Source organism: Chiloscyllium plagiosum, chromosome 7 (assembly GCF_004010195.1).
Source record: "Chiloscyllium plagiosum isolate BGI_BamShark_2017 chromosome 7, ASM401019v2, whole genome shotgun sequence".
NCBI lineage: Eukaryota > Metazoa > Chordata > Chondrichthyes > Orectolobiformes > Hemiscylliidae > Chiloscyllium > Chiloscyllium plagiosum.
Window position 1 is genome coordinate 31,174,215 of NC_057716.1, and position 18,149 is coordinate 31,192,363.

An 18,149-nucleotide genomic window follows, 5' to 3' on the forward strand; every position below is an offset into this window, starting at 1 on the left:
TTTCCCATTATGGAACATAGGAAACAGGAGCAGGGGTAGGCAATGGATGATCATGGATGAAGTCATGGATGATCATTGACTTCAGTGCAATACCCACACGTCCTTAGTATTTGGAAAACTATCAATCTCTGTCTTGAATGCACTCAATAACTGAGCGTCTGCAGCCCTCTCTGGTAACGAATCATTACTACTCCCTGTGTGAAGAAATTTCTCCTTATTGCAGTCCGAAAGAGCTTGCCCCGAATTCTGAGTCTGTGTCTCCTCGTTTTAGGTCCTTCAACAATGGAAATTATCATTTCTGCACCTGCCCAATCCAGTTCTTTAAGAATTTTGTACATTTCAATGGGATTATCTCTTCTTCGTCTAGGCTCCAGAGATCGCAGGCCACATCCCCTCAATCTTCCCTCAGAAAACAATGCTGCCATGTGAGGATTTAGCCTGCTGGATCTCTGTGAGGCAATTATGTCCTTCCTTAGATCGAGGACTAAACTCTACACAAACCTCTGTGTGTGGCCTCACCAACATGCTATACAATTGAAGCAAGGAATCTTTAGTCCTGTACTTAAATCATCTTGAGATAAAGGCCAGCATACCATTTGCCTTCCTCATTCATAATTTGGAATGTGTGCTCCCTGTACCTATACCATTTCCTCTTTGGAGATCTCACAGTGCTATTTTGCTTATCAATTTTTGATTCAATATGATGTTTAATCATTGAAATTACCGCTCCTCCAGAGAAATATTATTGTGTCAAAAATGCAAACCAAGGTGAAGACAATGTGAGCTCCCTTGACTGCTGTTCTCTCATAAGTGACTTGAGTACATTATGTAGGACTTGAGTTGGGACCCGAGGGAACACAGCACAACTAATGAATAGTTATGTTTCTAAACCGTGACTTGTTAGCATTAAGAAGACAATGAATTTTCTCTTTGTGTTTTGAAACTGAATTCCTTGAAACTTTTTCCGTGTGCTCAATCTTGCCAGATGAAAAGCAGAACTCATAGGTTTTTATTTCAAAAGGTAAAAAAGACACAGTTTCCCAAAATGGTGAACCCCTTTTACCTTTACTTTTCTCTTCCTCTTCTCCACACACTTTTACAAGTGCCATCTTGTCACCTAAACCTTCAGCACTAGCTCCCAGTCCTCATGCCCCTGGTTGTGATATGTTTTATCCACATCTCTGCAATGTGTTGTGGGCTATTTATGACCAGGCTCTAAAAGAGTCATAAAGCACAAATGGAAACCATTCGGCCCATTGTGGCTGTGCTGGCTTTTTGAGAGGACTCTTCAATAACTTTGATTGATGTGGTCGTTCCCCACAGTGCTGCAACGTTTCCTTTCTGAGTATTTATCCAGTTCCCTATTGAATATGCTTCCGCCACCTTAGTGCATTCCATATCATAACAGCTCACCATGTTAAGAAAATGAATTGTGGAATCCCCACAGTGTAGAAGCCATTCGGCCCATCGAATCCACACCGACCCTCTGAGGAGCAACCCATCCAGACCCCACCCCATCCCTGTAACCCTCCATTTTCAGTGGTAACCGCAACTTGCCTGCACATCGCTGGACACTGGGCAATTTAGCGTGGCCAATCCACCTAACCTGCACATCTTTGGACTGTGGGAAGAAACCGGAGCACCCGGAGGAAACTTACAGGAAGAATGTGCAAACTCTACACAGACAGTCACTTGAGGATGGAATTGAGTCCAGGTCCATGGTGCTGTGAAGTAGCAGTGCTAACCACTGAGTCACTGTGCTGCCCAAAATAGTCCTCGACTCTCCCATAGCTCTTTTGCTACTGCTTTTAAATCTGTAGGTGAGCAACATCTGGAGAGAGAAATCAAATATCATTGACCTGAAATATTAGCTTGGATTCTCTCTTTAGGTACTGCCTGACCTGCTGAGCTTCTCCAGCTTTTTTTGTTCTTCTTTCAGATTTCCAGTGTCCACAGTATTTTGTATTTGACTGTAAACCTGTGCCCTCTGGCCACCGATGCTCCTGGCACCGGAACCATTTTTTTCCCTTATTCACTCTGTTCAAGTCTCACGTGATTTTAAACCACTTTTAGTGAGTTTCTCCATAAATATCTCGCTGCTCTAAAGGATACAACCCCAGTTGTCTAGTGTCACATTGCCAATGCAGTTCATCATCTCTGACAACCCGCTAGTAAACGCCTCCTTAAGCTGCTTTTCTGTGAGGTATTTCCAAATCGAAAATTGTATATTTTCACCAAGTGATGTTGAAAAGCCGTTCGCCTGTTTGAAACTCTGCTGTGATTCTGTTAATCTGATGTTAATATTCACGCACATTTTTCGCATTTCAATTCTTTGGTTGCAAAAGTTGCTCCTGGTTGAAGGCCATCCAGCTTCTGTTTTAACGTAAAAACCATAAAGGCTGTTAGAAGAAAAATGTGACATGCAAAACCTTCGAAAGTTCACCTTATAACAAGGAGCTTAAATTTTATTCAGGGATTTTCGAGAATTCGCAAATGGCACTGTCTGCATGGAATGCGATGAGCAGTGTGAGAAAATGGATGAAGATGTGTTAACATGTCATGGAACGGTAAGGAGTCACTTTCACATCCCAATGACCTCCAACTGTGGGTGGTTATCTATTTAAATATAATGGATTAATGCAAAATGTAAGGGGTTCCCTTTCCTCACTTTGTGGACAGTGTCCATGATTGTAAATGCTCTCAGTCTACATTTTGCCACAACGTCTCAACAATTCCTTTGACTTACTTGAACTGTATTGCTGTGGTTGCTATGGTTATTTTCCAAACAATGTAGCTCTGTGGTGGGTCTTAATTGTGGACAACTACCCACTGAAGAGCCTAATTGGATAAATGCAATTGAAATAGGACAGGAGTAGATGTGGACTTACGTAAACGTTATGTAAAACAGCCCAACAGTTCAGGATAGATGTTCTGCTTCCATGAGTAGAAGTCATCTTCCTAAATGTTCATCCATTCCCCTAGTCCTTTCACTCCTTTTCCTTCCACCAGCTATATAAGCAATTCAGAGTCAAAAAGTGTGGTGCTGGTCAGGCAGCATCCGAGGATCAGGAGAGTTGATGTTTCAAGCATAAGCTCTTCATCAGGAAGCTCCTTCCAGATGAAGACCTTATGCTCGAAATGTTGACTTTCCTGCTCCTTTGTTGCTGCCTGACCGGCTGTGCTTTTCCAGCACCGCACGTTTCGACTCTGATCTCCAGCATTTGCAGTCCTCACTTTCTCCTATTTAAGCTATCCCTGAAAGCTGACGAGATTCCTGCCTTAATGGTTTGCTCTGAGTTGTAACACCCTCGGATGTCCCCTTCACTATGCTACCAGATGAACCATTCAAAACTTTACTGAAAACAGGTCACACTGCATCCATGGTCAAACAGCAAGCTAACATTTCGTGTCGAGATGACTCTTCATCAGAACTGAAGAGAAGTGTGGAGGAGGCAGCATTTATGCTATATTTGGGGAGGGAGATGTAGTGGGGGTGGGTTGATAGTTCAGATTAAGTGATTGGAATGCGAGAATGGCAGAACAGTGGTGTGTCGAACAGCCAGAATGGAAAGGACAGACAGTCCCATCAGGGTGGGGGGAGGGGAGAGAGGACATGGTGACAGAAAGTGTAACAAGTAAATCTAAAAGATAAGGAAGAAGTGGGAGTTGGTTCATAGTTTGAAGATGTTTAACTCAGTATTAACTGGGTCTGACCTATCAGCCGAGCTTCTGTCCTTATCCCTTTACATCATGCGTAACAGTGTGATCGGGTTTCCCTTGTCCTCACCTTTCACCCCAACAGCCTCTGTGTTCAAAGGCTCAGACTTCACCATTTCACACAACTCCAGCAAAATGCCCCCACCAAACACAACTTCCTCTCACTACCACATCTGCATTTCACAGGGATCGTTCCCTCCAAGACACACTAGTCCATGCCATTAACACCAACGTCACCCTGCCCTCCTCCCCCCCTCCCCCCCGCCCCCCTTCCCCATGGCACTTTCCCATGTAACTGGAGAAGGTTCAACACCGGTTCCTTCACCTCCTCCCTGCTCACTATCCAAGGGCCTAAATGGTCTTTCCAGGTGAAGCAGCATTTCACCTGTACCTCCTCCATCCTGTGTATTATATTCGCTGCACTCCATGTGGTCTACTGTACATTGGGGAAACTGAATGCAGACTGGGTGACCACTTTGCAGAACACCTCCAGTCTGCGTGCAAGCATGACCCCGACCTTGCTACAGCTGGTCATTTTAGCACACCATCCTGCTCACACGTCCACTTATCTGTCCTTGGCATGCTGCAGTGCTGCAGGGAATCACAGCGCAAACTGGAGGAACAACATCTCAGTTTCATCTCAGTTTATAGCCTTCTGGAATTAATATTGAGTTCAACACCTTCAAATTGTGAACCAACTCCCATTCCTTCCCTTTCTTTTAGTTTTATTTGTTACATTCTCTGTTACCACATCCGCTCTCCCCTTCCCCAACCGTCATGGGACTGTCTATCCTTTCCAGTTTGGCTGTTAGATACACTATTGTCCTGCCACTCGGACATTCCAATAACTTAATCTGAAGTATCAACGTCTTTCTCTCCACCAGCGCTCTAAACCCCACCACTGCCAAACCACCCATCCCCTAACTATAGCATTAATGCTGCCCCCTCCACACTTCAGCTCTGGTGAAGAGTCATCTAGATTCAAAACATTAGCTTGCTCACTCTCCATGGATACTGTCTGACGCACTGTGATCTCCTGCATTTGTTGTTTTCAGTACACCTTCCAGCAGTAATTTGTTCCTACATTCAAAATGTTAACTGATCTTTAGTTGAAGAAATACTTTGATACACCTGTCCTAAATTGACTTTTCATCAACATGAGCCTACAACCTCCTTTTGACTTTCCTTGACAGACTCCAGTATAGGCTTGGCCCACGCTGTTTTACTGACTTGTCTCATAAACCACCACGCTTTTGGAAGGGGTCAATCGCATCCCGTATCCCTTTACTGTCTTCAGAGCCAAAACTTTCTGTGACCTAAAAACGATTCCTTTCTCTTTTGAGAATCAAACATAGTCCTGGTTTCTCCAGGGACCCAAAGGGAACAAATCTCGCACCATACGGTATCTACAGAGCATTGAGTATTCCACTTTACATTCATTCACAACTATCACAGGGTCTGAGATGAATGGATCACACTGAAAATGGAATTTTGTCATTTCACTGAAGAATTATCTCAAATTCTTGCAAAGATCTTGATGTTAATAAGCACCACAGCATATCATTTTCATTTAGCAGCCATGTGACTTCCACCAATATTTTATAGCAGAGCCAATTTAGCTGCACAGTACAATTGGAAGTGTTTGCAGTGAAGGCCTTTTAATATGAATACTGCTAGCCATAAATGTTATGTTCTATAGATTTAATGAAGTAAGATGTATTGAACATGAGAGCAATGGGCTAGTCACCAAGCAAGTATCCTGCCTCACACAGATAATTGTCCATTAACTAATTCCTACTGTCTATGATCAGTGCAAGTAAAACAGGCTCTCTGATAAATGATAATGGGTCAGACAAGGATAAGTTGAATAAGTGCAGCCCTGGAAGATTCAAATATTCACAGAACATGTGAATCGGTCAATGGAATGCCATTACTGAGAATGGAAGGTAAGTTCAAATCAATTAGAAATTGCAAAGTGATTATCCTTTGAGTCCAGTATATTAAACTTTAAAAAACACACGATTAAATGTCTGAACACAGTGCTGTTATTTATCTCTTTTCAATGCTGTACAGCACTAATGGAGGTTTGCATTGTATCCTTCATTGCCTTTAGCATATTACATGTTGTAATTTTCTAGACTGCTATTTTCACAGATCCTGAGCAGCAGAGAACTTGGTGATCTCACCCATACACCCTAAAAATTAATGAGGCCGACACACCACTGAACGTGCACGGCAGGTTTATGCTTCATAAGCTGGTGGCCTTGCTTTAATTGGACACAGTCAAGATCTAAATCTTGTTAATGTTTGATTGGATCTCTCCCACATACATGTGGGTAAATCACATTAGCTATGTGTATGTTTATTGGTGTCCTTCACTTTACCTGGTCCCTCTGGTGATAGTTTGGGAGTGCTGGCCTATTGAAGGAACACAGAGTGCACAAAAGAAGAAGTCATTTAAAAATAGTAGAATTTTGCAAGATTAATTGTGCTGTGGGTTAATAGCTTCCCCTTAATTTTCAGTGGGACAAAACAAAATAGCAGGTAATGAATTTCAAAGAAGGACGCAAAGGGGACTCTGTGGGCAGTCGTGGTTCAGGGTGTGCAGAGCAACCAAAATTGATCAGGAGAGCAATTCTCAGTTTGAAATAAGAGATAGGTGAGGAAGGACATTTTGGACCTCTCAATGTAGTCTGACCACAGCCGTCCCATCTAATAAAATCGAAGCTCCGTTGAAAGAGACATTAGGAGTAGTTTGCTCTCACAAAGCAGAGGATCATTTTACCCACCGGTTTGGGGTCATTTACGCAGGGATTGCAACTTTGTGATTCCATGCCTTCACTTTCTGTCACCGCTTGAGTGGAAGCTGTGGAAAATTTTCAACGATTTCAATCCTGGAGAAAATTACCCAATTTATAGCATGTTCATTTGTTCATCACCTTTCCCCCGAGGGTTTAACTGCTTAATGCCAATGTCACTGGGGTGAAACCTCTGCTTGGCTATTGATTCCATTTCTCTCAGCCAGCAAGGTCAAAATAGCACTTCCCAAGACTAAAATGTCATGATGTTTTTGCCCTGCAGTAAACGTTGTCGTAATGCGATCACATTCATTATAAAATGCTTGACATTATCATTAAAGTTGGCTCCTGATATAATAAAGATGTTCTCGTGTAATTCTGACGGGGTAAATAATGTTTGATATGCCCTGGGATATCAGAGAGGGAAGATTGTCTTGATTTAACACATTAACTGGAGAAGAGGCTATTGTGGTTAACATTTCAGATAGTAACTGGTCAAAAAGGAATATCAAGTGATATGCTTCATTAAACTGCAATGTCCTACAGTCAGCACAATTCACAAATGTTTTAATCCGCTGAAAGGTATTATTTGAGTTTCCTAAGAGTGAGACACTGTTTGTGTCAAAACCCTTCAGCAGTAAGTGTTTTTACTCCCATCCTGTAAAGCACCTTGGGATGTTTGACCAAATTAGAAGGTGCTATGTGAATGCAAATTGTTGTTTATCTGTTATACTCATTAAGTAGGAATGCACCAAACACTGCTTCATGCTTCCCATAGAACTGGCGTTGCAATACAAGGCCTGGGGTGAGGTTCCTCTATAAAGAGTGCTGTAGGTCAATGATTGGGAGTGATTCTGAGGTCCAACGCTGCCAGGAACCTCCATAAATCTGAGACTACACACATGAACCCTGCAAAATTTCCCTTCATTGAATGGGAAGGGATGGGGCACACCTAGAGTTCTTCATGGTGCATTTTTTTCCCCATGTCCAGCTTGTCCTGGATCCAGCAGTAACGTCCACTCAATGACATTCCAGCATTTCATGAAATTTTCATAAAATAAGGCTACCCCCTAAAATGCATCAGTTAAATTTTCAGTGGGACTGTTGTCACTTTGATGGTGGCTCTCTCTTTTGTTTCAAAAAAGGCGAAACCTTTCGGTTTGCTTAAGTTCAGAAGGCATTATCTCTTGCTGGCATGTGGTTCACTGAATTGCTGATTACTTTTGTTTATAGTTTGGTGTTGATAATGATTTGTTACGGAACGTGCATCATGATGTGTACCCCTTTCTGTTCTCACTGAGTGCTCATCAAAGTCACCTCTGTATCGAGGGCACGGTTGATGACGATCAGAAATGGATACAGTCACCCATTTCCGCCCCCTGCACCCACCACAGACCACTGAAGCTAATTGCAGCAACGTTTTTGCATTTATATAGCTACATCAGCCACCTCAAGACATCTCATGGCATTTTACAGAAGCTATAGGCAGCGGTAATGTCAAACAGCCAAATAACCCACATTCAAGGCAGGCTGGACCAGAACTGAACAGGGCTGGTTATGGGATATATTTTAGGCAGGGCATCATTAAGAAGGGTTATATTCATCTTAAGAATATTGCCCCGAGACCTTTTACATCCAACTGAGAGGGCAAACTGTGTCAACGTTTAACGTTGCAACCAAAAGATGGTGCCTCTGACAGGGCAGTACACCCTGCTGCACTGGAGTGTCAATCTGGATTGCATTCTTGAGCCTCTGGGGTGTGACTTGAACCCACAATAGTCTGACCCTGGCTTGAGAGAGAGAGAGACACACACACACACTGAGCCACATTGCACTGTGCAAAGCTGAGCTCTACTTCCTTTTGGAGCTAAAATCAAAAGATTTGATTGGTGCTTGTGTTTCTTTCTTTTTAACGTTCCCCCGCCGTCGGTAGATTCCGAAAGAAAAAAAAAACACAAGAGTCCTGCTCCCTCTCGGTTCCATCCCCACTTTGGGTAATCAAGCCCAAGGGAGTACCCTGGATTCTCCAGATAAGAAGGTTAATCTCCAGGATATTGCTGCAGTGACACCCGGGAGAAAAACCCCAGGGGAATTAAATGCAATTAAACATATATTATTGACAACTCACTGGGTGAACGATCACAAGGAATGACTGATTGACTGGGTTGAGCAATTGGAGATGGGAGGTGATTGTGATTAAAACTCTACAAGTGTATGCCCAATTGGAGCAGAAACTCAGTTCCCAATGCTTTCAAGCAGTCCTCTTGCTGGTGTGGAAGTGCCCGGATTCAAGAGGAAAAAGTATGAAATTAAATAGGTATTTTGTTCATGTACCACATGTCGAAACAATTTTTGTAATTGGCCTTCTAACCATTTGTAGCTATGTAGCTTAAGGCAAGGGCCCTTTTCTGTCCTTGAGGATAGCGATAAAATTCAGGGAACATGCGTAAACCATCCCCTGGTAGTTTGTTCACTTTTACAAGTGGTGCTCATTGCCATCATTCATTTATGGTCGGTTCAGGCAAGACATAGAGTCAGAGAGATGTAAAGCACAGAAGTAGACCCTTCGGTCCAATTTGTCCATGCTGACCAGATATCCTAACCTAATCTAGTCCCATTTGCCAGCACTTGGCCCGTATTCCTCTAAACCTATTCATGTAACCATCCAGATACTTTTTAAATGTTGTAATTCTACTAGCCTTCACCACTTCCTCTGGCAGTTCAATCCATACTCGCACCACACCCTACATGAAAAAGTTGCCCCTTAGGTCCCTTTTAAATCTTTCCCCTCTCACCTGAAACCTATGCCCTCTAGTTCTGCACTCCCCCACCCCAAGGAAAAGATGTTGTCTATTTTTCCTATCCATGACCCTCATGATGTTATAAACCTCTATAAGGTCACCCCTCAGCTTCCGACGCTCCAGGGAAAGCAGCCCCAGCATGTTCAGCCTCTCCCTATAGCTCAAATCCTCCAACCCTGGCCACATCCTTGTGAACCTTTTCCGAACCCTTGCAAGTTCCACAACATCCTTCCAATAGGAAGGAGACCAGAACTGCACACAATATTCCAACAGTGTCCTAATCAATGTCCTGTACAGCCGCAACATGACCTCCCGACTCCTGTACTCAATACTCTGACCAATAAAGGAAAGCATACCAAATACCTTCTTCACTATCCTATCTACCTGCAATTCCACTTTCAAGGAGCTGTGAACCTGCACTCCAAGGTCTCTTTGTTCAGCAACACTCCCCAGGACCTTACCATTAAGTGTATAAGGCCTGCTCTGATTTGCTTTTCCAAAATGCATAGATGTAAGCTGTTTGTTTGCTTGTGGCTTGCCAGGGCCCCGACCATTGCACCAAGTGCTCCCACTTCAAGGACGGGCCCAACTGTGTGGAGAAGTGTCCCGATGGACTTCACGGCGCCAGGGGCTTCATCTTCAAGTATGCTGACTCCAACCACGAGTGCCACCCTTGCCATGCCAACTGCACCCAGGGGTAAGTGTCACAGGGACACAGAACTGTCACCACCCCTTGTGATTCTCACAGCTATGCTGGACGATGCATGGAAAGCAGAGTCTGCACTGGGGGAGGAAATTAGCAGATGAGATTTGTATGCTTTGTGATTTTCGAGGACACGCTGGGCAGATACCTGGAGGAGGACGAAATGTACTAATGAGGTTAGGTGGAGGAGGAGTGTGAGTATCGACACGTCTCTTAGGCTGAATTCCCTGCTTGTAAATTCAGAACACTCCTACTTTCCTGCCACTGGAAAATTCTGTTTCAGTGGGTGGGTTAATTCCCGCCCCTTTTGGCAGCCGCAATTGAGATGTTTGCGTCCTGATGAGTTAATCACAGGACATTCAAAATGGCCTTTTCTACATTGGGAAATTCCACTCAGTTTTTGTTTTTGTTTTTGTTTCCTTTGCAACCAGAAATGACATGTGAAGCTTCAGTATTGAGTCAGGATCCTAGAGCAGCTGCCCCGTCCCCTATGGGTAAAATTAAATCAATAAATAATTAAATGTGTTGCTTAACTTCACGGTTAATGTCAAGTATCAAGAACTAGTCCATTCTCCTGGTGAATCTAATTACAACAGAGGCACAAGGGAAATGACGGATAATGTCATCATGCCAATGGGATCAAAACAGATTTATGCATTCTCTCACTGTTGTAAACCAAGGTTGGGACCAATAAACTATTTTTGTTTTATTAAATGATAATGGAAGTAAAATATCACCTTTGGTTATGACAGAGATTTAAATGAAGCTGTTGCCATGCAGTATAGTTCTGGTGTTTGGACTATCCAGTTTTCAGCTCCGGTGAATATGTTTTTACTGACGAAGTGTGTCTGAAGTTTTGATCTTTTTTTGCACTGTCTCATTCCAACACTCCCTTCTCTTGCACTCCAGAGAGGGAGAAGAGTGCACAGTACACAGCGAGTCGTTCTCATCTTGGATGTGCTGCAGGAAAGGGCTGTGGAAGCAGCTTAAATAGTCACCTTCCAAAGGGAATTGGGGTAAATCCAGGGAAAGCAATTGTTCTCGGGAACTGTAGGAGAGGACAGAGAGGAGCACACCGAAAGGTGTTCCCAGAAATTGGAAGTCGGTGGGGTGGGGTGGAAAACAGCTCCTTCACAATCTGCAATGTATCTAAAGGATAAATCAAAAAACACAATCTGAAACTGGGAGAGATTAATAGGTCCAGCTTTAGGTGCTGGGATGACTGCACTCAGTTCCTGTTACTCAGACTCTCAAATTGGCATCAGCACCTTCCGGAACAGGGTATGAGGGAAAAATAACAAGCTCAAACTGCTGCCTGGTGGAACCGGATAGGCGAATGTCAGGTCAGGCTGAGATTGGGTGACACCGTCTCATGTGGTGAAATAGCCAACTATGGATGAACGGCGGGTCAGTATGGACTTGTTGGGCCGAAGGGCCTGTTTCCACACTGTAATGTAATCTAATCTAATCTAAAAAAACACCTCAGGTAAAGTCCAGGAAGCTGCTCTGACTAACAACAGAGAGAGAAAATGAGCACATCTGAACAGAAAAAAAACCAAATTGAAAGTGTCATAGTTGTAGCCCAAACAGTGCATGGTATTTTTGATAATGAACTTTGATCTCTCAGTGATTACCCTAACTGTGGTGCACAGCAGATGCAGCCTTTGTAATTGATGTGCTGTATTGAACAAAACATAAGTGGGAGGAAAATGTTAAACGTTCACGATCTGTTACTTGGTTTACAGGTCTCCCCTTCAGTGGATGAGTGAGAGGGGTCTGTGCAGGCCCAGGGAATGAGTGGTCGTGCAAGCCAAAGGACAGAATGGTCCGTGCATGCCCGGTGGGAGAGAAGGAGGACCCTGCTGCCCAGCAAGGGAGAGAGAGAGAAGGGGACTGTGCAGCCCAGAGAGAGAGAGAACGAGAGAGAACTGTGCAGCCCGGCGAGAGAGCGGGGACTGTGCAGCCCAGCAAGGGAGAGAGAGCGGGGACTGTGCAGCCCAGCAAGGGAGAGAGAGCGGGGACTGTGCAGCCCAGCAAGGGAGAGAGAGCAGAGACTGTATAGGTCCATTGGGAGAGAGAGGGAGGACTGTGCAGGCCCAGTGAGAGAGAGGGGGGACTATGTAGGCCCAGTGAGAGAGAGGGGGGACTATGTAGGCCCAGCAGGAAAGAAGGGGACTGTGCAGGCCCGATGGGGGAGAGGGGGCACTGGGCAGCCCCGGTGATAGAGAGGGGAGACCCTGTAGGCCTGTGCTGGTCCGGTGAGAGAGGGGGGAGGGGATCTGTTCAGGCTCTGGGAAAGAAGGGTTTATGGAGGCCCGGAGGGAGAAGAGTCCGTGCATGCCCAGGAGCAAAGAGGGGTTTATACAGACCCAGGTGGAGAGGGTCTATGCAGGCCTGGAGGGTGAGGAGCCTGTGCAAACCCAGGGAGAGCAGGCCTAGGGAGAGAGAGGCTTTCTGAGGACTTTCTCTGAAGCACTGGTGAGATTAGAGTAGCTGTTGTCCTGCTCCTAGAAACTCTTAACGCCATCATCAGGGTATTATTTCAGTGCAAAGTGAGATCGTCCTGTCAGAGAATGGAGTTGGCTTTTGTGGTTCCTGCTATGAGTTGCAAATTTGCCCCATGTCCACCATCCTGAGGCTGCAAGCATGAAGGTTACCTCAGAAATATCTCCCCTATCTTTGCCAGCTCCTCCCTCCCACCTCAGAGTCCATTTTCCTCTGTCTGAAGCTTTCCCTCCAACCTCAGAGTGGCCTTCCCATCGCCATCAACTGTTCTGCACCCTCACATGCACATCAGGGGCTGGTTCTGAGGAAGGGTCACCTGAGCCAAAACATTAACTCTGATTTCTGCCCGTAGATGCTGCCAGACCTGCTGAGCTTTTCCAGCGATTTCTCCTTTTGTCGCTGGAGTAGGCCATTTAGTCCCTTTGAGCCTGTTCCCACATTCCATAAGATCATGGTTGCTCTGATTGCTCCATATTGCTGCCTATAGTGGGTGGCTCAGTGGTTAGCACTGCTGCCTCACAGCGCCAGAGACCCGGGTTCAATTCCTGCCTCGGGCGACTGTCTGTGTGGAGTTTGCACATTCTCCCCCGTGTCTGCGTGGGTTTCCTCCGGGTGCTCCGGTTTCCCCCCACAATCCAAAGGTGTGCAGGTTAGGTGAATTGGCCATGCTAAATTGCCCGTAGTGTTAGGTGAAGGGGTAAATGTAGGGGAATGGGTCTGGGTGGGTTGCTCTTCAGAGGATCAGCGTGGACTTGTTGGGCCAAAGAGCCTGTTTCCACACTGTAAGTAATCTAATCTAATCTACCCCAATAACCTTACACCCACCTGCTTATCAAGAATTTATCAACGTCTGCCTTAAATATATTTTGAGACTCTGCTTCTATGGTCTTTTGCGAAGGAGAGTTCCAAAGATATGGAACCCTCTCGAAAGGGAAACAAAAATTCCTTCTGTTCCAAATGGATGACTCCTTAACCCCTCGTTCTAGATTGTCCCACAAGAGAAGGCATTCTTTAAACATCCACCCAGTCAAGACCCATCAGGAAATTACATATTTAATCAATTTTGTTTCATGCTTTTAAACCCCAGCAGATACTGGTCTAGCCTCTTTGCCCTTGCCTTATAAGGCAACTTGGTTGTCTCTCACACAATATCCAAGTGGTGTTCATTCTCTTCATGCGTGGCACAGAATGAAGGAACAGGTTGATACTCTGCTTCCCAGCAGTTTGCTGACGAGCCCTCATTTTAAGATTATCTACTGCGCTGTCATTAAAGAGGATAGAAGAACAGTGAGGGTGATTCTCTCTCAGTGAAGACTAGTCCTGACACTTGTGGCTGATGGCAACCTTGGAAAGTACAGCTCAAGCAAAGATTGGTCCCGCATTCAGAACGATCGGGATGTTTCAAGGATGTGGGGGCTCCGTGATATCTGATCCAACCTGTTCTTCAGATACCTCCCAAAACTCCATCAACACTTCGTTGTGCTGCATGGCCACAGTGTTGCGGTGAATTGAGTTCTGTGCCATTCCTTTGAGACAGCCCCAGGCAGCATGGAAATCAAAGAATGGGAAGGCCGAGCCGTTCGGGAAAAACTAGACTCTGGAGAGGTGTGACCAACCAGCTGGTAACTCAGGCCCTCTCCCATTGACTGCCATGACCAAGTCATTGCTTTCAGCTACAAACCACCTCGGGAAAATAACCCATTGGAAATCACATTCTCCAATACTTTGCAGTTCTCTGGATGCTGACTGAATTATATAGTACAATGGGTGTCTGCTTCAGTCTAATTAATGACAAATAAATGTACAGGACAATGTTCAATCCATGTGTTGTGCACGTGTATCAACCTTGTCGTTATCACCGTGGTGTGTCGCAGTATTTTGTACTTGGTTTCTAACTCGTGTTCCCAGTGCAGCTCTTGGGAACGGAGCAGACTCTCTGATGGGCCTGAGAGTGGTGAACGTTACAAACATTCTGCACCTCATTAAGCATGATATTGGCTGGTCCAGTCTTTTTATTAGGTACCTCCTACCATCACCATTTCAGCAACACCTGGCCAGACTGCAGCAATTGCCTGAAGTGCCAAGCCATTCAGTTGTGACAAACACAGTCCATACTGTAATCGTTGGGCTTTCCCTCAATGTGTTCACTGAGGGAATATAGACAACTGTAAGATCGAGGAACCCTATCTTAATGTTGTATAAATTCCAATCAGGTTGAAAGCATTGAAAAGAATACTTTTAAGATTTGAGCCCAAGCTGTCTGCGTGCATGGGAGATCGTGTTGTTTGGACTAACACCATTCAGGACTGCATGGCACTCATTGCAGTTATCAATGATAGATGACATATCACTGTACCTATCAGATGTCAGACTCTTCACTAGATCTTGGAGTCTCATATTAAGAACCCTACTCAGATATCAATCTTGATCAGGCTGTGGAACCTGGGAGGCCTCAGTCACTGAGTGAAGCAGCAGACAGAAGATCGCTACCATAAACAGTGACTTTCACTTGGTCCACTTCAGTCAGGCACTGTATCTGAAACTGTCATGTTTCCTCCCCAACTTCATTACCTACTGCCTTGGGTCATGACGATTTGTACCACAGGGTTGGAGTGACTCCCTGCCTGGCTCACGGTCCTTCCGTTTCCACAGAAAGAGAGTGAACAAAATGATCCATAAATTGGACTGCTCTCAATGCATGCAGCTCAGTTTGAGTGTGCTTCTGCACACCCGTCACTGACTAGATCAGTATTTCGGGACATGACACTTTGTAATGAGCCATGAGCTTGTGACGAAGCCTCTGACTTCATCAGGCTAAATCATCTCCAACAGTCTAAACTTCAGAGCGGTTTTATTGAAAGGGGTCAGTGTTTTAAACTGGTCAGAACCAGGTCCTGTTGAGGCTGGTAGCCTCTATTTTGCTTATCAATGTGGAAGAGGTTTGGAGAGACATTGAACATATCAGGGACTGAATAGAATGTCATATGTCAAATACTCCAGTGTGATGATCCTTTCAAAATGATTGCTGTGCCATTTTCCTGTCTCAACTCCCTAATAATGAGTTAACCTTGCACCCCACAGAGACATTGTGTTTCTTCCCTGCTTCTCTGACACATGTATCAAACTGGGTACCCTTATTCTACTGCTAGGTGTTGTCCAATAATAGGATGATTCACATGTTGAATTGTCTATTTATGACATGTGCCCATAATGGTGTTGGCTCTGCTTAGCAGACTTTTTAATGGGTGATGTGTAATTATTATCTAACACCTTGCCAATTCTTCCAGCTCTAGGATATTTAGTCATCACCAACAGCCTCCCATTCTTGAAGTAATCATCTTCTTCTTCCTGAGTGAGTCCCTCCCTGTTCTACCTCCTGTACCCAGTCAAACTCTGTCTGCAATCCTGTTCTTCAGGACTTCTGCTCTGTTAAACTGCTGCCTAAATGTTCCCAGCACAATGTCAGCTCATTATTGTAGTTTACAGATGAGAGTCTAGGTTGTGGACTCTGATGTTTTACTGCTGTGCAGGTGATAAAGCATACTGTTTGCTCTAGGAAATAGTAAAACTGAGGAGCAGTGGTGGGATGGGGTTAACTAGCCTGCTAATAACCCCTGAAACATAAAACAATGGTCTGTTCACTCTATAATGATTTACACTCATTTCTAAGATTATATAACTGAAACATCTCTCAAATCCTTTACAAAACCTGCACAAGAAGAACACTTGTATGCCCACACTATTCTTTAGAGTATATATAAACTGTGCCTGCATTCAACAGGACTTACAATTGCGCTCTGAATAAAACTTCAAATATAATTTTCTAAAAGCTAGCCAGAGGAATTATGCTTTCTGGACATATACCAGCTGCAGTTCAACAGTGTAAGAGTCAGACCCTTAAACAGAGGTGTGAAAATTTAGCTATCTCTCCATTAATTGCTACTACAATCAAATATTTCCTGAGAATTTACTGAACATCCTCCAGTATCTTTTCTGCTTCTCGTGTTTTAAATATAGTTTTGCACGAGCACTGCGGATAGTGTAAAGAATGCCTGATAGCTTCTGTAACTAGCAACCCAGAGTCTCATCCTCAGCCATTTAATATATATCCCCAATACCAATGTGGTTGGTAAAATGTCAAGTAAGGGAGCAGGAAGTAACTTCCCACTTTTTATTAAAAGAGTTGTCTCCAGCCTGTTCCTTTGTGTTTCTTTCTGTATTCCGTTTCGCCTGCACACAGAGAATGTTTCTTTCAACTCGGATGACATCCAGTGTACAAAGGCTGCGATAGTCCTCAGTGGATGGAATAGCAACATTACTTCTGACTTAATTACAAAAATTAATGAGCAATGGAATGAGTAATAAAGGGAAGCACTGCTATAATTCTGTTTAGTATAAATAACACATTCTGGAATATGAAGCGAGGCAGAAACATGTCTCAAGGTTTAAATGTTAGTAAAGGCCTCAGTTAATGAGGTCAGCTGAACCTTTTTGTGTCATTATCACAAACTGCATTGCAAACTTAATAGGACTACCCAGTGACATGGACACACATCATGTTTTATCCAGTCTGCTTCTGCAGCTGTGGATTTTGATTTCTAACTATCTGCACAGTCCTCCAGTTCCTTAATCACTCTCCTGTCTTTAGGATTCAGTTGTCCTTTTCCTTTCCCATATCATATAAGAATAGGGACATGAGACTTTAGAGCAGGATTAGGTCTTTAAGTGATTTGAGGCTGCTCCATCATAGTTCTGTCTACACCTCCTTGCTTCAGTCTTGACATATTTTACTCCTTCACCCTAACTAACCTGAATTTCCATTGCCTGCCCAACAAAGTCAACAGCGTGTGCACCAAATGAAATTTCAACACCAGTGCAAATAATGTTGCATAAACTCAGTAAACCTGAAACATATCCAACCCCAGTACATGGAGACCAGAATACACAGACTCCCAGACTTTATTTACAAACCAGCTGAAAGGCTTTGTGGTGCTACCGTACTCGGTTGACAGTGGTAATTCTCAAATTAAACAACTGACCGGAGGACGAGATCCTTTATGAGGAGGTCATCCTTAATGATGGTGCCCAGTGTGTGTATCAATGGTACTTGCATTGATTTTCAGTTTGAATTGTCAAGTGGGTGATCCTACTTCCTAGGTTCCCAGTATTATGGATGCCAATCTCCAGACCATTCAATTCACTCCATGTCATAGGCAGAAACAGCGAGATGAACTGGAAGTTTAAAATGCTGAAGACATGCACCACTAAACAGGTATTCCAGTAGCTACAATACAGCATCACTCAGAAATGGGGAAGATTGCCCAGGTATGTAATGAACACAAAATATAGGAAACAAGCTGAGTAATCACCACTCTATCAGCAGATTCTCTCTCATCAGCATAGTGATAGAAAGGATTTTTAATAGTGCTATTAAGGGGCAGTTAATTAACCTGAAAGCAGCATTTTGCTAAATGTGGTGGTTGGGAAAATGGAACTTGGGAGATCAGGGAGAATTCTTGCTAGCTGCAATCATTAATGGCACATAGGAAGATGGCTGCTGGCGATCAGTCATTTCAGCTCCAGGACATCACTGCAGGAGTTCCTCAGGGTAGTGTCTCAGGCCTA

At 44.1% G+C, this 18,149-nt stretch overlaps 1 protein-coding gene across 1 annotated transcript in view; it reads left to right on the plus strand.

Moving 5' to 3' along the window:
- The window catches only part of LOC122551916 (receptor tyrosine-protein kinase erbB-4-like), a 958,043-nt gene that overhangs the window by 685,597 nt on the left and 254,297 nt on the right, over positions 1-18,149 (plus strand). Inside the window, exons 14-15 of the mRNA XM_043694485.1 lie at positions 2,474-2,567; positions 9,859-10,013. Of these exons, the coding sequence (XP_043550420.1) occupies positions 2,474-2,567; positions 9,859-10,013 (249 nt within the window). The remainder of the gene's footprint in view (positions 1-2,473; positions 2,568-9,858; positions 10,014-18,149) is intronic.